The following is an 18,656-nucleotide window of genomic DNA, read 5'->3' as shown; positions in this document are numbered from 1 at the left end:
ATTACTGTGTGTGTACATGTGTGTACTCACAGTGTAGCAGTCGTCACACTGTGGCGTCCCGTCCTTGTCGTAGAACTGCATGCCCTGCAGGGGGCGATGGCAGCTCATACAGCAGAAACAGTCAGAGTGGAAGAGTTTGTTCATGGCTCTCACTGCAGGCTGGGAACGAGACAGAGCCTCACCACACTTACCACATACCTCTGAAAGGGAGAGATGAGGAGAGAGAGAGAGAGCGATGGAGAGAGAGAGCGATGGACAGAGAGAGCGATGGACAGAGAGAGCGATGGACAGAGAGAGCGATGGACAGAGAGAGCGATGGAGAGAGAGAGCGATGGAGAGAGAGAGCGATGGAGAGAGAGAGCGATGGAGAGAGAGAGCGATGGAGAGAGAGCGATGGAGAGAGAAGGGAGGTAGAAAGGGAGAGGAAGAAGAGAGAGGGGATAAGAGTTGGTTGATGCTGACAGAGGCAGAGCCCAGCCAGTCCTATTCCACACAGTCATTAAGTCATTACCAGACACACTGGTCTAGCACCAATGAGAGAGTAGGGAGGAGGCTCCTTACTACCTAATTACACTGATCAATCATTTTGATGAAAGGTCAATCAGCACCCCAGCCCATAAAAACCCCAGCCCAGCCCATCAGCACCCCAGCCCAGCCCATAAGCACCCCATCAGCACCCCAGCCCATAAGCACCCCATCAGCACCCCAGCCTATAAGCACCCCAGCCCATCAGCACCCCCAGCCCATCAAAACCCCCAGCCCATCAAAAACCCCAGCCCATCAGCACCCCAGCCCATCAGCACCCCAGCCCATCAGCACCCCAGCCCAGCCCATCAGCACCCCAGCCAAGCCCATCAGCACCCCAGCCAAGCCCATCAGCACCCCAGCCCATCAAACCCCCAGCCCATCAGCACCCCAGCCCAGCCCATCAGCACCCCAGCCCAGCCCATCAGCACCCCAGCCCATCAGCACCCCAGCCCATCAGCACAGCAGCCCATCAGCACAGCAGCCCATCAGCACCCCAGCCCAGCCCATCAGCACCCCAGCCCAGACTATTAGAACTACAGCTCAGACCATCAGAACCAATAGCATACTGAGAAAGAGTGTTGTCAGGCAGGAACTGGACAAGATAATGACACTCTGATAATAGTGTTCATTCTGATACATTGGGTATGGTAGTATGAAACAATGAACTAGTGTAGGTAATGAGCGGAGGGTGTGTGTGTACCTGTAGGTGCTGAGGTGATGAACGGAGGGTGTGTGTGTGTACCTGTAGGTGCTGAGGTGATGAGCGGAGGGTGTGTGTGTACCTGTAGGTGCTGAGGTGATGACGGGAGCGTGTGTGTCCATGTCTTTGATGAATGCATTGGTCATTCTCTCCAGCTCCTCCACCTCCCTCATGGAGAGAGGAACACCTCCACCTGGGACAGAGACAGGCCCAGGAGGCGAGGGCTGGGGGACAGAAAACACACATTTAACAGGGGGAGTACTAAACACACACACACTCACCCCAAAGGGCCTCCTAACATACCTTTGATGAAGGGGGAGATTTCATTGGCTGGCTATAAGAAGAGGGTGGTGGTGTCATCGCTTTGGGCTGAGGAGGGGGCACGGGAGCAGGAGGGGGCAGGCTCACAGTCATCTGAGAGTCAATGGCAGAGGGCTTTGAGTGATTGAAGGCTGGGGGAGCCACTTTGTTGGCTGGTGGGGCGGGAGGAGGAGGAGAGAAGGAGCTGGCTGCAGGGGAAAGTTTAGGAGCAACACCAAATGGAGCCGGGGCGTGGTTCTGGTTCTTCAGCCCCACAGGAGGCACGGACGTCCCTGTTTTCATGCCCCCAAAAGCCTTAGAAGCACCGACTGGTGCCTTAGCAAATGGCTGTGGAGCAGGAGCTGGGGCGGATATAGGGTTATTGGCTTGTCGGTGTGTCGTCCGGAGTTTGAGCTCCTCCGCCCAGGGAGCGGGAGGGGGCTTGTCTCCCATCTCTGGAGGGGGGAGGAAGGAGAGGTTGGGCTTGGGAGCAGTGGGGGGAGGACCTGCAGGCTTGGGGGCAGGAGGAGGAGGAGCTGAGTACTGACTGGGCAACTGGGGAGACAAGATCAGACAAGAAAACATTACAGGCTATATGTACTGAAGAGTTGAAGAGAACTATGAAACAACAAACAACTACAAGCTGTTGTATGAAACTCAAACCTACTTTTAGACTAAAAGCATTAGGAACTGAGTGCCCCTTCAGCTATTTTGGAAGTTTCCAGGTGAAAATACAATGTTCTATACAGTACTATTTGAAACATTCTAAACAATCCACCCTCCTTAACAAGCCGGCTGTGTTTTTAGGAACGGTGAAAACGGCTATTAGTATCATTCAAGTACAGAATTAAAAAACACAAAAAGTTTGCAGTTAGCGATTTTCAATCGTATCAAATGTTCAACTTCCACAAAGCACAGGCTCTGAGTCATACAGGGGAACTTGAGCTCATCAAGTGTCTCTGACATTTTTATCAAGAGCTTGTGTGCCAACATTTCCCTGTTCTGATCCAGTTCCTCCCAGGAGGATAAAAACACTCTCCATTTATGGCTGTTTCCCCAGACCGCTGGCTTGGCCCCACACACACAGGCCTGATCACAATGGAGTACGCATTGTGTACCACTCTCCCTCTCTCTCTCTCTCGGTCTTGCTTGGTCCCTCTTTCTATTTGCATCGCCATCTTTCTTTATATACATCATTCTGTGTAAGTTTCTCTGCATCACTCACTTCCTCTGTTTTTGTACATCACTCTCTCATTGTCTGTCTGTGTACAGTAACGAACAGCTTACTCATCCTAGAGCCATCAGCCTGAACAGACACAAAACAGCCTGGCATCTGGCCAAACGGTTTCTCCTGACCTGCTCTCTCTCCCCCTCTTTCTCTCTACTTTGGAGACCCCTTTATTCAAACTTCTGAGTCAATCTTTTTTCCTGATCTTTTACTCCCCTCCCCACTCCTCCACTTATTCCCCTCCCCACTCCTCCACTTATTCCCCCTCCCCACTCCTCCACTTATTCCCCCTCCCCACTCCTCCACTTATTCCCCTCCCCACTCCTCCACTTATTCCCCCTCCCCACTCCTCCACTTATTCCCCCTCCCCACTCCTCCACTTATTCCCCCTCCCCACTCCTCCACTTATTCCCCCTCCCCACTCCTCCACTTATTCCCCCTCCCCACTCCTCCACTTATTCCCCCTCCCCACTCCTCCACTTATTCCCCCTCCCCACTCCTCCACTTATTCCCCCTCCCCACTCCTCCACTTATTCCCCCTCCCCACTCCTCCACTTATTCCCCTCCCCACTCCTCCACTTATTCCCCCTCCCCACTCCTCCACTTATTCCCCCTCCCCACTCCTCCACTTATTCCCCCTCCCCACTCCTCCACTTATTCCCCCTCCCCACTCCTCCACTTATTCCCCCTCCCCACTCCTCCACTTATTCCCCCTCCCCACTCCTCCATTTATTCCCCTTCCCCACTCCTCCATTTATTCCCCTTCCCCACTCCTCCATTTATTCCCCTTCCCCACTCCTCCATTTATTCCCCTTCCCCACTCCTCCATTTATTCCCCTTCCCCACTCCTCCATTTATTCCCCTTCCCCACTCCTCCATTTATTCCCCTTCCCCACTCCTCCATTTATTCCCCTTCCCCACTCCTCCATTTATTTCCCCTCCCCACTCCTCCATTTATTCCCCTCCCCACTCCTCCATTTATTCCCCTCCCCACTCCTCCATTTATTCCCCTCCCCACTCCTCCATTTATTCCCCTCCCCACTCCTCCATTTATTCCCCTCCCCACTCCTCCATTTATTCCCCTCCCCACTCCTCCATTTATTCCCCTCCCCACTCCTCCATTTATTCCCCTCCCCACTCCTCCACTTATTCCCCCTCCCCACTCCTCCACTTATTCCCCCTCCCCACTCCTCCACTTATTCCCCCTCCCCACTCCTCCACTTATTCCCCCTCCCCACTCCTCCACTTATTCCCCCTCCCCACTCCTCCACTTATTCCCCCTCCCCACTCCTCCACTTATTCCCCCTCCCCACTCCTCCACTTATTCCCCCTCCCCACTCCTCCATTTATTCCCCTTCCCCACTCCTCCATTTATTCCCCTTCCCCACTCCTCCATTTATTCCCCTTCCCCACTCCTCCATTTATTCCCCCTCCCCACTCCTCCACTTATTCCCCCTCCCCACTCCTCCACTTATTCCCCTCCCCACTCCTCCACTTATTCCCCCTCCCCACTCCTCCACTTATTCCCCCTCCCCACTCCTCCACTTATTCCCCCTCCCCACTCCTCCACTTATTCCCCCTCCCCACTCCTCCACTTATTCCCCTCCCCACTCCTCCACTTATTCCCCCTCCCCACTCCTCCACTTATTCCCCACTCCTCCACTTATTCCCCCTCCCCACTCCTCCACTTATTCCCCCTCCCCACTCCTCCACTTATTCCCCCTCCCCACTCCTCCACTTATTCCCCCTCCCCACTCCTCCACTTATTCCCCCTCCTCCACTTATTCCCCTCCCCACTCCTCCACTTATTCCCCCTCCCCACTCCTCCACTTATTCCCCCTCCCCACTCCTCCACTTATTCCCCCTCCCCACTCCTCCACTTATTCCCCCTCCCCACTCCTCCACTTATTCCCCCTCCCCACTCCTCCAGTTATTCCCCCTCCCCACTCCTCCACTTATTCCCCCTCCCCACTCCTCCACTTATTCCCCCTCCCCACTCCTCCATTTATTCCCCTTCCCCACTCCTCCATTTATTCCCCTTCCCCACTCCTCCATTTATTCCCCTTCCCCACTCCTCCATTTATTCCCCTTCCCCACTCCTCCATTTATTCCCCTTCCCCACTCCTCCATTTATTCCCCTTCCCCACTCCTCCATTTATTCCCCTTCCCCACTCCTCCATTTATTCCCCTTCCCCACTCCTCCATTTATTCCCCTTCCCCACTCCTCCATTTATTCCCCTTCCCCACTCCTCCATTTATTTCCCCTCCCCACTCCTCCATTTATTTCCCCTCCCCACTCCTCCATTTATTCCCCTCCCCACTCCTCCATTTATTCCCCTCCCCACTCCTCCATTTATTCCCCTCCCCACTCCTCCATTTATTCCCCTCCCCACTCCTCCATTTATTCCCCTCCCCACTCCTCCATTTATTCCCCTCCCCACTCCTCCATTTATTCCCCTCCCCACTCCTCCATTTATTCCCCTCCCCACTCATTCCCCCTCCCCACTCCTCCACTTATTCCCCCTCCCCACTCCTCCACTTATTCCCCCTCCCCACTCCTCCACTTATTCCCCCTCCCCACTCCTCCACTTATTCCCCCTCCCCACTCCTCCACTTATTCCCCCTCCCCACTCCTCCATTTATTCCCCTTCCCCACTCCTCCATTTATTCCCCTTCCCCACTCCTCCATTTATTCCCCTTCCCCACTCCTCCATTTATTCCCCTTCCCCACTCCTCCATTTATTCCCCTTCCCCACTCCTCCATTTATTTCCCCTCCCCACTCCTCCATTTATTCCCCTCCCCACTCCTCCATTTATTCCCCTCCCCACTCCTCCATTTATTCCCCTCCCCACTCCTCCATTTATTCCCCTCCCCACTCCTCCATTTATTCCCCTCCCCACTCCTCCATTTATTCCCCTCCCCACTCCTCCATTTATTCCCCTCCCCACTCCTCCATTTACTTCCTTCCATCTTCTCAGTCCCAAGTATTTCCTACTCTCTCTGTGTAATGCTGTGTCTACTGCAGTCTTCTGTTACATTCCGTTTTCCCTGTTGGTTTACTGAAGTTGTGTGCTTCTACGACGCTCTACAGTATACAACGCTCTACAGTATACAAAATACTTGTCCTTCTCTGTACCTTGGGGTTGAAGGGTCCTCTGGTCTCCATCTCAGACAGCAGGTCAGTCAGAGAGCCCAGCTGTTTGTCAAAACTAGTCTGCTTTTCCAGACACTGTGGGAGTGAGAAAGAAGGGGGGGAGGGAGAGAGGGGAGGGGAAATGGACAGACACACAGAGTGAGGGATTGTGAAAGAGTGAGAAATAATGGGAGAGAGAGAGAGAGGATGATTGTTTATCAACAGGCTGAATCTTGACTTGAAATATGCAGCAAACTCCAACCGCCACCTAAATCATACACGTGTGTCAATGGGGAATGTGCACAGAAGTGTACTGATAGAACAGAATGTAACTGATTTGCATGGATCAGAACTTAAACACATCACGTTAGGCAATAGACTTCCACATCTGTTTACTGGGGACATCCACCATGGTAGTAGATGTGTGGATGAGAGTTCTGGCCGTCATCCAACACAACTACACCAATACAATGACAAGTGCTTTGGGACCTTATGGAAAGTTCTATATTTAAGCAATAAGGCACGAGGGGGTGTGGTATATGGCCAATATACCACGGCCAAGGGATGTTCTTAGTCACGACACAACGCGGAGTGCCCGGACACAGCCCTTAGTCGTGATATATTGGCCATATATTACAAACCCCCGAGGTGCCTTATTGCTATTATAAACTGGTTACCAATGTAATTAGAGGAGTAAAAATAAATGTTCTGTCATACCCGTGGTATATGGTCTGATATACCACAGCTGTCAGCCAATCAGCATTCAGGCTCAAACCACCCAGTTTATAATACAAAACGTATTCCATTCTTATGATTAGTGACCCAGACTCACCTGAGAGTTCTCCCCAGCACTGGGGACACTGCTGGGACCAGAGACTGGGAGAGGGGGAGGGGGTGGTGGAGGAGGGGGAGACGGGGAACGGGGGAGACAGGCATTCTCCTCAGGCGGGGCGGGGGGGAGGGGCAGGTCATCCACTGCGGGAGGGGGAGGGAAGGCAGGGGGAGGGGCATCAGAGGCTGGAGGTGTGGTTGCACAATTGGGGGGAGGGGCTGGCAGCTCATCGTCCATTGGAGGAGGAGGGGGCGGGAAGTCTAATAGAAACGGGGAGGGGTGATTGATTAAAACAAAGGTATGGCAATCAAATGGTTTCTAAACATTCTATAATTCATTCAAATCCTGTCATCTATTCACTGCACCCACCCAGACACTCATTCAAATCCTGTCATCTATTCACTGCACCCACCCAGACATTCATTCAAAACCTGTCATCTATTCACTGCACCCACCCAGACATTCATTCAAAACCTGTCATCTATTCACTGCACCCACCCAGACACTCATTCAAAACCTGTCATCTATTCACTGCACCCACCCAGACACTCATTCAAAACCTGTCATCTATTCACTGCACCCACCCAGACACTCATTCAAAACCTGTCATCTATTCACTGCACCCACCCAGACATTCATTCAAAACCTGTCATCTATTCACTGCACCCACCCAGACATTCATTCAAAACCTGTCATCTATTCACTGCACCCACCCAGACATTCATTCAAAACCTGTCATCTATTCACTGCACCCACCCAGACATTCATTCAAAACCTGTCATCTATTCACTGCACCCACCCAGACATTCATTCAAAACCTGTCATCTATTCACTGCACCCACCCAGACACTCATTCAAAACCTGTCATCTATTCACTGCACCCACCCAGACATTCATTCAAAACCTGTCATCTATTCACTGCACCCACCCAGACACTCATTCAAAACCTGTCATCTATTCACTGCACCCACCCAGACACTCATTCAAATCCTGTCATCTATTCACTGCACCCACCCAGACATTCATTCAAGGGAACTCCATGACAATACAGTTTCTACACACAGAGACAGTGAAATGTTACTGTCAAGAAAATAGGTGGTTAAGTAGAAAACAATGGCTTAATTGCCAGAATCTCGCAGTATCCCTTTAAATGCAGTGATTAGAGTTTGTGAGAAACAGGAAGGGTGAGTTTCATTGATGGGATAAGGGCCATGTTGCAGTCTACCAATCTGTTGGGTTGCCAACACCAGGCTCAAACTCTGGGATCCAACATCCTTGTTTTATCAGAAACAAAGATAAATACTTGTAACTAAATAATAACATGCTTGATGCTTCTGTTGCGAGATAAGTCTGGTCCTAAAACAACCCCTAGCCACTTCCCCTAACACCATATTTTTCGTACACCTATCCAGTTACTTCACATCTGCACTGTGAAGGGAAAGAGTTCAAGTGAAGGAGTTAGGGGTCACATTGAACCAAATGTTTACAAAATGACAAACAAAAACGGCCAATCACCTTCGCATAGCGATGGTGGGGGTGGAGGCATCACTCCAACTCGACCAATGACAGCTGTGCCGACACCGCGTGTTGAGGAGACCAGACTGGGGGGAGGAGAGGGACCTGCGGGAGGAGTTGAGCCCGGGGGAGGCCACGGGTCGGACTGGCTTTTGGGGCGCGGCGGGTTGACCGAGGCAAACTTCTTTGGCTGGTTGTAGAAGGAGGGGGTGGTGACTTTGAGGTTGATGGAGGAAGTCACCATGAAGGGTTTACTACCGCTGGAGTCAGCCATGTTGTCGTTTTACTGTCTGAGGAGAGAAGAAGAGGACAGCTGTTGTTTATGACCATATTGTTTTATTACGACGGTTTAGAAGAGGACAAACACAATCCATCCAAATCAACACAAACTGAAATGAGCGGTAGGGAGGCTGCCAACTGTTACAGAGATGGCTGTGTTACAGAGGAGGTCTAGCAAACCTGGAGGCCAGCTGTAGAAAGGATAGCAGAGAAGATACAATACACCTTTGATATAGAAATGAACCATAGAGCATTAGCTTATCTGAGGTGAGCACACAGAGCTTTTGAAACAGTAGGGGAATATTTCTCTTTGGTGAATTAGTGGGGACACATCAACAAAGGATCTAACAACCCTGTAGCCTAACTACAGGAGAGAACATCCAAAGCATGCATAGAAACACACACACAGACACACACACACCTGAAAGATCTTGGCTGCTTTACACAGTACCTCGCCCTAGATTGTAAATACACACTAGCCACTCCTTAGGCTCAGTAAGGAGAGGCATAGCATAACCATAGCAGCACTTACAGCTGCTTCAAGATCAACTCTCAGTACGGAGAGAGGTATACCGTAACCATAGCAGCACTTACAGCTGCTTCAAGATCAACTCTCAGTATGAAACCGTTCATTGTAATAAAAACAGTTGAGAACTACAGCATGGTTTACTATAGGGATGACCGGGTCGGACCTGAGACGGGTGAAACCATCATAACATGTTCATGTGAGCTACATCAAGAGGGTCATTCAACGTCAGCTCAAATATTTACCTCACGTGTTTGTGGTTAAAAATGTTGATGTTACCACAGCGGCTCTATCTCAGATTCCCCAAACGCCTGTGGCCCTGTAGGTGACCCCTGGTTAAAGAGACGTGGCCCTCTTTCTCTCTCAGTACCTCTTGGTTTCTTCCTCTTTCTCAGTACCTGTCTAACGTTACTATCAGCTAGACGCTAGGCTGTTATAGTGCCCTACAGAGTATACAGTGCATTAGGACTCATTCCCCTTTTACACATTTTGTTATGTTACAATACCCCATAATTACAAAGGAAAACAGTTTATTTTTACATTTTTTGCAAATGTTTAAAACAAACAAACAGACATACCTTCTGTAAATAAGTATTCAGACCCTTTGCTATGAGACTCGAAATTGAGCTCAGGTGCATCCTGTTTCCATTGATCATCCTTAAGATGTTTCTACAACTTTACTGGCCAAACTGAGCAATCAGGGGAGAAGGGCCTTGGTCAGGGAGGTGTCCAAGAACCCGATGGTCACTCTGACAGAGCTCCAGAGTTCCTCTGTGGAGACGGGAGAACCATCAGAAGGACAACTTTATGGTAGAGAGGCCAGACGGAAGCCACTCCTCAGTAAAAGGGACGTGACAGCCCGTTTGGAGTTTGCCAAAAAGCACCTAAAGGACTCTCAGACCATGAGAAACAAGATTCTCTCGTCTGATAAAACCAAGATTGAAATCTTTGGCATGAATGCCAAGAGTCACATCTGGAGGAAACCTGGCACCATTCCTTTGGTTAAGCATGGTGGTGGCAGCATCCTGCTGTGAGGATGTATTTCAGTGGCAGAGACTGGGAGATTAGTCAGGATTGAGGGAAAGATGAACGAAGTACTGAGAGATCCTTGATGAAAACCTGCTCAAGAGCGCTCAGGACCTCAGACTGGGGCGAAGGGTCAACTTCCAACAGGACAACGACCCTAAGCACCCAGCCAAGACAAGTTTCTAAATGTCCTTGAGTGGCCCAGCCAGAGTCCGGACTTGAACCCAATCGAACATCTCTGGAGAGACCTGAAAATAGCTGTGCAGCAACGCTCCCCATCCAACCTGACATAGCTTGAGAGGATCTGCAGAGAAGAATGGGGGAAATTCCCCAAATACAAGTGTGCCAAGCTTGTAGCGTCATACCCAAGAAGACCCGAGGCTGTAATCACTGCCAAAGGTGCTTCAACAAAGTACTGAGTAAAGGGTCTGAATACTTACGTAAACGTGATATTTCAGATTTTTATTTTGAATAAATTAGCAAACATTTCTAAAAACCTCTTTTAGCTTTGTCATTATGGGTTATTGTGTGTAGATTGATGGGTAAAAAATTATTTAATACGTTTTAGAATAAGGCTGTAACATAACAAAATGTGGAAAAAGTAATGGTGTCTGAATACTTTCCGAATGCACTGTACTAGGGCTCCCGAGTGGCGCAGCGGTCTGAGGCACTGCATCTCTGTGCTAGATGCGTCACTACAGACACCCTGGTTCAAATCCAGGCTGTATCACAATCGGCCGTGATTGGGAGTCTCACGGCACACAATTGGCCCATCGTTGTCCAGGTTTGGCCTATGTAGGCCGTCATGGTAAATAAGAATTTGTTCTTAAAAGACATTAAATAAAATAAAAATATATAATGGCAATGATGGGTCGTAGTCAGTGCCTCACCGCTGGATCATAAATAAGCCTAATGGGTTGTCTAGAAACATGGTTTTGTCCATCATGTGAAATGCTTTTGTTAGCTCACAGAGCAACTACATATGAACCATTACCATGGTGATAATATACATGGGTTTCTTCAGGCCTTGTTTGTTTTGGAAGGAAAAGCAATGCCCAAGAACTAGCCTAGTAAATGCGATGTGGCTTGACTATAATGTTACGCCATGTCAGTTTCATGAGAAACTTAACGTAACTTCCTTCCCAGTGTTACCAGATTTCTACGAAATATGACCTATAATTAATTATATGAGTGAAATAGTTATTTCATTTGTATTAAGTAGGTTAAAAAGCAGCTTTTCTGTGTTGGAATGGTGTGGGTGTACCCCAGCGACAGAATGGTGTGGGTGTACCCCAGCGACAGAATGGTGTGGGTGTACCCCAGCGACAGAATGGTGTGGGTGTACCCCAGCGACAGAATGGTGTGGGTGTACCCCAGCGACAGAATGGTGTGGGTGTACCCCAGCGACAGAATGGTGTGGGTGTACCCCAGCGACAGAATGGTGTGGGTGTACCCCAGCGACAGAATGGTGTGGGTGTACCCCAGCGACAGAATGGTGTGGGTGTACCCCAACGACAGAATGGTGTGGGTGGTGTATACTGTTCATTAAAAATATTAAGGCAAGTAGACGGCCGACTCTCAAGCTCAGCCAATCAGCCAACATGACATCATGTTCTAGGAGCAAATAGCAGGCACCTTTTTAAAGGGTCTGTGAGATACAAGTTGGATTTGGGATTTTGAAAGAGTTTTTTCTCCAATTTATGCTTTGGTCACAATTCCGAGTATAGGACGAGGTAACAGAATATAAACGTTAAAAAGTGAGATTTTCACTGGACAGTTACAAATAGTTTTTCAGTTTGAAATTGAGGTTTCCACATTGCATGTAGCTGTGACTTGGGGGCCTGGACACAAGTTCTGACAAGATAAAGACATCAACAGTGGGTGAAAGTGTTCCTGATATGCTGACTCAGGCCTCAACACAGTATAAAGGAAAAAAAACAGCGTAAGTAAGCTAACTTTGTTTGTAAGGATCCTCTGGAAAACACAGAGTTTTCTACATTTCACTCATAACTTCGTACTTTAACAGTTAAAATGCTGACAGGAAGCCAAAGAGAGAAGATTTCATATTTGCACTCACAAGCCCCTTCAAAGTGAGCAACAAAAAGCCACAAACTGAAAAATCTTCACTTTTCTATTTTCAAAATGGACTTACTGTTAAATAATGCAGAGGAGAGCAGGATGAAATATTAAAGGCAAATGACCAAAGGGGACATCAACCAATCTGGTTGCCCGCCCTAGCACAGCTAGGCTGGATAGCTGTCTTATTTAGAAAACACCAGTGGGACTAGAACAGATGGAAAGAGGGGGGGGAAACAGACACACAAAGTGGTCTTGGAAACTGTCTGTAAAAGTCCAACCTAGTAAGAGTCCAACGCTCCACTGACAAAGCGTTGTCTCCTCTCTGTGATGAAAGAGCCTGCATCAAGCAGAGCAGACCTCCCCTGTAATATCCTCAGTCAGACAGAAACCTGCTCTCCTTGGCCAATAGAACCCTGTTGAAACCTCTGCTAATGAGGGCCAGTGCATTGGATACCAGCAGACTGTTCAGTTGTGAGGGAAATATTACTAGGCTTTGATCTAAAGGCTTTCTATCTTTCTAGAGAGCCAGCGCTCTACACTAAGTGGAGGCAGAGAACTAGGCTTATCGGTTCTAGTGCTCTCATTGAAAAGTGTCTCATTATATTAGCCTACTGTAGAAAAGCCCTGGGGATAATGCATGAGACGGTCACGGGACTGAGACATGCTAAGAGCAAACGTTCCTCATGGTGCCCCTGGAAATAGAACACCCTATTTGAGGAATTAAAAAACCAAATACCGCTATAAATGTCATCCTTTATGATGTATTATTTAATTCACTACTCAGCCAACTGTAAAGGCATTGACAAAAAACATTCCCCACAGATTCCATGTGGCTGTAGACCTGGCTAATGGTTTTATATGGTGAGGTCAGCTGCAGGCTCCTCCCGGACAGTCCCCTAAGCCTAACTAAAGTAAACCATTGTGAAATTGGATCCAGAGATGATGAGACCCATGGTGAGAACGTTTGGCACTTCAGTTGAATGACATCATCAACACCATGGTCTGCTTTTTCCTTTCCCTTCGTCTCAAATCTGCCCCCCCCCCCCCAAAAGCTCCCTCCTCTCATTTCAGTTGGATGACATCACCACAGTCTGTATTTCATCATCTTAACTAGTTTTACAGCTTGGCTATGAGGCGACATCCTGTGTGCAGAGAGAGCGCTAAACTCATGCAAACCGTCTACTGTAAATAATAGCTCATAGCTTATCGAGTAGGTTATGATTTCCACATGGTTGATTGGTCGTCGGTCTACAAAGGAGGATTAGAAGACAATTCATTTGGTAGAAGAGATGATATTTGAGATGGCTTGCAAGGCCCAGACATCAATCGAAGCATCGTTCTGTGTTGGATGGGACTATAACACACACTGTTGTTTTACCACTGGCTGCTGGTCTGTAAGTGTTCACCTGAGAGAAACAACAGCAACAATAGATACTGTGCCAGACCAATAAGAACACTAGTGACAAGCCAACACGCTGCTTGGGGGCGATCGCTTTGGAATCCAGATGAGGAGTATAAAACAGGCAGAAGAACTTGATTCTGAAAGCCACTCTTGAACTAGGGCTGAGAATTGCCAGGGACGTCACGATACGATATTATCACGATACAATATGTTTTGCAATTCTCACGATTCTATATGCATCGGAGATGTGATACTGTGATTTTATTGTGACTCAATGTTCCAAACATATTGCTCACCATATGTCTGCTGCAGGAGGACGAGAGCCATGAGAAAACAAGTTTTGATCAATCATGGAAATAAATGTGCTGTAAACAAATGGTCTCCCTATTTAAAAGAAAAGACGGAGAACAAGCTATGATGGAAAAATAATTATTTGATAATATTGCGATATTGTCAAAACGATACAATACATCGTCAAAAATAATATCCCGATATGTAACTGTATCAATCCCCCACACTATCTTGGACCCTAACATTACCATAACTCTAGCCCTAAATCAACAACAAAAAATACTTCCTTACTTGCTCATCAGCTCTGACGCCAGTGTTGTCCTCTCTACCATGGCAATCTAGTGACTACCCTACAGTTGCTAAAGCTCCATCGTTGTCCCTGAGTTTCATGCACAGACACGCCCAGCTCTTGCTGGGAAGCCTGTCTGTCTGTGACTGTGTCTGGGGGAGTTACTCATGCACTGACAACGCTCCTAATTGAGTCTGATCTTACAGGTCACTAGCCTTTCAAAGGGGACTGGGATCTCCATCACAGTGTGGCAGTAGTACTAGGTTAGGCTATACTGACAGTGAATGGGTGACATATGACATTAATTGTATCACAGTAGAGGTAGACCGATTATGATTTTTCAATGCCGATACCGATTATTGAAGGACCAAAAAAAAAGCCAATACCGATTAAATCGGCCGATTTTTATTTATTTATTTGTAATAATGACAATTACAACAATACTGAATGAACACTTATTTTAACATAATATAATACATCAATAAAAATCAATTTAGCCTCAAATAAATAATGAAACATGTTCAATTTGGTTTAAATAATGCAAAAACAAAGTGTTGGAGAAGTAAAAATGCAATATGTGCCATGTTAAAAAGCCAACATTTATGTTCCATGCTCAGAACATGAGAACATATGAAAGTTGGTGGTTACTTTTAAAATGAGACTTCAATATTCCGAGGTAAGAGGTTTTAGGTTGTAGTTAATATAGTATTTATAGGTCTATTTCTCTCTATACCATTTGTATTTCATATACCTTTGACTGTTCGATGTTCTTATAGGCACTATAGTATTTCCAGTGTAACAGTATAGCTTCCGTCCCTCTCCTTGCCCCTACCTGGGCTCGAACCAGGAACACAACAGCCACACTCGAAGCAGCGTTACCCATCGCTCCACAAAAGCCACGGCCCTTGCAGAGCAAGGGGAACAACTACTCCAAGTCTCAGAGCGAGTGACGTTTGAAACACTATTAGCACGCACCCCGCTAACTAGCTAGCCATTTCACATCGGTTACACCAGCCATTAGGCTGATAGGCTTGAAGTCATAAACAGCGCTGCGCTTGCGAAGAGCTGCTGGCAAAACGCACGAAAGTTATGTTTGAATGAATGCTTACGAGCCTGCTGCCTGCCTGCTGCTGCCTACCATCGCTCAGTCAGACTGCTCTATCAAATCATAGACTTAGTTATAACACACAGAAATACGAGCCTTTGTTCATTAATATGGTCTAATCCGGAAACTATCATTTCGAAAACAAAAGTTTTTTATTTCAGTGAAATACGGAACCGTTCAGTATTTTATCTAATGGGTGACATCCATAAGTCGAAATATTCTTGTTACATTGCACAACCTTCAATGTTATGTCATAATTATGTAAAATTCTGACAAATTAGTTCGCAATGAGCCAGGCTGCCCAAACTGTTGCATATACCCTGACTCTACGTGCAATGAACGCAAGAAAAGTGACACAATTTCACCTGGTTAATATTGCCTGCTAACCTGGATTTCTTTTAGCTAAATATGCAGATTTAAAAATATATACTTCTGTGTATTGATTTTAAGAAAGGCATTGGTGTTTATGGTTAGGTACAGTCGTCCAATGATTGTGCTGTTTTCGCAAATGTGCTTTTGTTAAACCATCCCACAGCGCTGCATCGATTATATGCAACGCAGGACAGGCTAGATAAACTAGTAATATCATCAACCACGTGTATAACTAGTGATTATGATTGATTGATTGTTTTTTATAAGATACGTTTAACGCTAGCTAGCAACTTAACTTGGGTTACTGCATTCGCGTAACAGGCAGTCTCCTCGTGGAGTGCAATGAGAGGCAGGTGGTTATAGCGTTGGACTAGTTAACTGTAAGGTTGCAAGGTATGATCCCCCGAGCTGACAAGGTGAAAATCTGTCGTTCTGCCCCTGAACAAAGCAGTTAACCCACTGTTCCCAGGCCGTCATTGAAAATAAGAATGTGTTCTTAACTGACTTGCCTAGTTAAATAAAGGTATAAAAAATCATAATAAAAATAAATAAATAAAAATTGGCGCCCAAAAATACCAATTTGCGATTGTTATGAAAACTTGAAATCGTCCCTAATTAATCGGCAATTCCGATTAATCGGTCGACCTCTATATTACAGTGATCTTATAGAGGTCAAAGGGCTGTGGTACGCTTGTGAATGGAATTCCCAGACTCCCACCCAAACAGTCACGCACACAGACGTAGTACGACCTAGCCTGATTTACTCTGAACAAGCAAGTTTAATGACAAATTACAAGGGGAGAGAGATTTGAGGACATGTTATGCATTAAGTATTATGATGATAGCCTGGGTACCAGTCGGTTTCTGCCATCATTCCACTCAGGGCTCTAAAGTGCGACTGATGAGGAGCTCTGTGTGACTAAGAAAAAAATAATTGGAAAGCCCAAAAAAACTGTCAAAGACTCCAGCCTCCCAAGTCAGACTGTTCTCTCTACTACCACATGGCAAGCGGTACCGATGCACCAAATCTGCAACTAGCAGGACCCCGAACAGTTTCTACCCTCAAGCCAGAAGACTGTTAAATAGTTAACCAAATAGCTACCCGGACAATCTGCATTGACCCTTTTTGCACTACCCTTTCTTGACTCATCACATACATTGCTGCTACTGTTTATTATCTATCCTGTTGCCTAGTCACTTTATTCCTAGTTATATGTGCATATCTACGTCAATTACCTTGTACCCTGCACATGGACTCGGTACCCCTTTGTAAATAGCCAAGTGGGTGGGCATAATTTGTGGAACGTTCCAACAGGAATCTGTTCCAAAAACTTTGTAAAATAACAAGGTTGCCAACAAACGCCGCATACAAAGTTGTATAGCGGCAGAATAAGATACCGGATAGGGAGTGAGCTATTTCATTGCGTTTTCCACTCACCACATTTATTCCGAAAAATGTCTGTCCTCACTCTGGTAGCCTATGGACAAACATTAAGAATAAGCTACGTGGTGAGTTGATGCCTATTCGGCAGCTAGTTAGCTTAGTGAATTGATCATGCTACTGTGTATGCATTCTTTGTTGGCAACCTTGTACTTTACGAAGTTTTAGGAACAGATTCCTGTTGGAACGTTCCACAAATTATACCCACCCCTTCCAATATCTTGAAAACTTGACTGCTGACATGCAAAACATTTGGATTATTGACAACAATACCAAAAGAGTTTGAGCTGATTTTCCCTTTAATTGCATTTGTGTCTATGGGGCTGGAAAACTATCACAGCACTCAACGTTTTAAATCTATATTCTCTCTTTACATTTTAGTCAGTGGGTTTGCATGAGAACAACCATCTTGTGAAACAATGGAATCCCATTTTGGATGAAATAACAGCTGGTAGGAACTTGATGGATAACCATGATCCACCGTGTTGCATTAGCGCCCCACCCACCTTTTAACATGCCTCTGATTAGCTATGGTAGATAACTGTCTGCTAAGCTCAAGACAGCTAAGAACAACTGAACACACAATATACAAAATATCCGACGTTCATCAATGAATCATGTAGTCATAACTAGGTAAAGTCTGTCTAACCCTGATTCAAGAGAATGTCAGTGTGTGTCAATCCGTATTGATAGCCCTGGTCTAGCATTCACCTGCATACAACCCAGAGTTGAAATAACTTAAACGGTAAATGTATAGAAAAGCGCAATCAATCTAGAAACACTGGCTAGTTAGTTTGTACACTCACCTATTTTTTTGCTGGCTAGCAGCTTCCCTACAGTTGGTAGCTAGCGAGAGGTTGTAGGGGGCTAACGTTACTTCCTCGCTTCTCTCTACGTCGATGACACGGTTTATCGTCCTCAACCGGCCCTTCCTATTTATTATTTAACGGTAGGTCTATCTGTACCGTAAATGGATGTTGCCATCACCATTTCCCTGTCTATTTTCCAAGGAATGTGAGCTGTCTGTCTAGCTAACCAGCCAGCTAACTTTTCCTCCTAAACTGTACTTCCGGTTACAGCTTCCGCATTTTTCTTCGTTGTGAGCGAGCGCGTATCTATCAAAAGCTGTAAACTTGTAAATGCGTCCTTTGCACAAGGACTGCTCAGTGGCTAAAAAGCGGAACACCCGCCCCGGTAGATGAGTAATAATCGTATCAGGCACTTTGCTACTGTTCTTTCATACATTTTCTTAACTGTTGAAACTCTGCAATGCACCAAAACTATATATCACACAATCTGATTGTTGCTTAGACCGATCATAGAGGTAACTTGTCAGATGTCAAACAGTTGTGCTGTCACTATTAAATGGAAAAAACTGTAACTTGTTACCTATCAATAACTCATATAATCAGTATAAAATATGTTCTTACCTATGTGTGCAGTTGGGAGGGCAAACTATTACCCTCCCCTACAGTATCTATCTCTTCCTTCTCCTTTTCCCTAGTTGTAGATCCAAACCGAGACAGAAAGTGTGCTTGTTAACTTTCCTCTACCCCTCTCTCTCAGTTCCCCTACAGCTGTTAGACCCCCCCTCTCTCCTCCCCACCTC

At 46.7% G+C, this 18,656-nt stretch overlaps 1 protein-coding gene across 2 annotated transcripts in view; it reads right to left on the bottom strand.

The window, feature by feature from the left end:
* Window positions 1-18,656, bottom strand: part of LOC139422064 (zyxin-like) — a 22,567-nt gene extending 3,911 nt beyond the window's left edge. The window contains exons 1-7 of one of the 2 annotated variants that reach the window (XM_071173219.1): window positions 18,478-18,656; window positions 8,238-8,527; window positions 6,723-6,982; window positions 5,894-5,986; window positions 1,532-2,083; window positions 1,311-1,452; window positions 31-200 (exon numbers count right to left, since the gene is read on the bottom strand). In XM_071173219.1, coding sequence (XP_071029320.1) covers window positions 31-200; window positions 1,311-1,452; window positions 1,532-2,083; window positions 5,894-5,986; window positions 6,723-6,982; window positions 8,238-8,511 — 1,491 coding nt within the window. In that variant the 5' untranslated portion in view covers window positions 8,512-8,527; window positions 18,478-18,656. Of the gene's footprint in view, window positions 1-30; window positions 201-1,310; window positions 1,453-1,531; window positions 2,084-5,893; window positions 5,987-6,722; window positions 6,983-8,237; window positions 8,528-17,853; window positions 18,282-18,477 lie in introns of those variants that run through there. The other variant, XM_071173214.1, reaches the window with a different exon arrangement.

The sequence above is a fragment of the Oncorhynchus clarkii genome, chromosome 2 (assembly GCF_045791955.1).
Source record: "Oncorhynchus clarkii lewisi isolate Uvic-CL-2024 chromosome 2, UVic_Ocla_1.0, whole genome shotgun sequence".
In the NCBI taxonomy this organism is placed as follows: Eukaryota; Metazoa; Chordata; class Actinopteri; order Salmoniformes; family Salmonidae; genus Oncorhynchus; species Oncorhynchus clarkii.
Note: the sequence above shows the minus strand (reverse complement) of the source record. Positions and strands in the feature narration are given on the sequence as shown.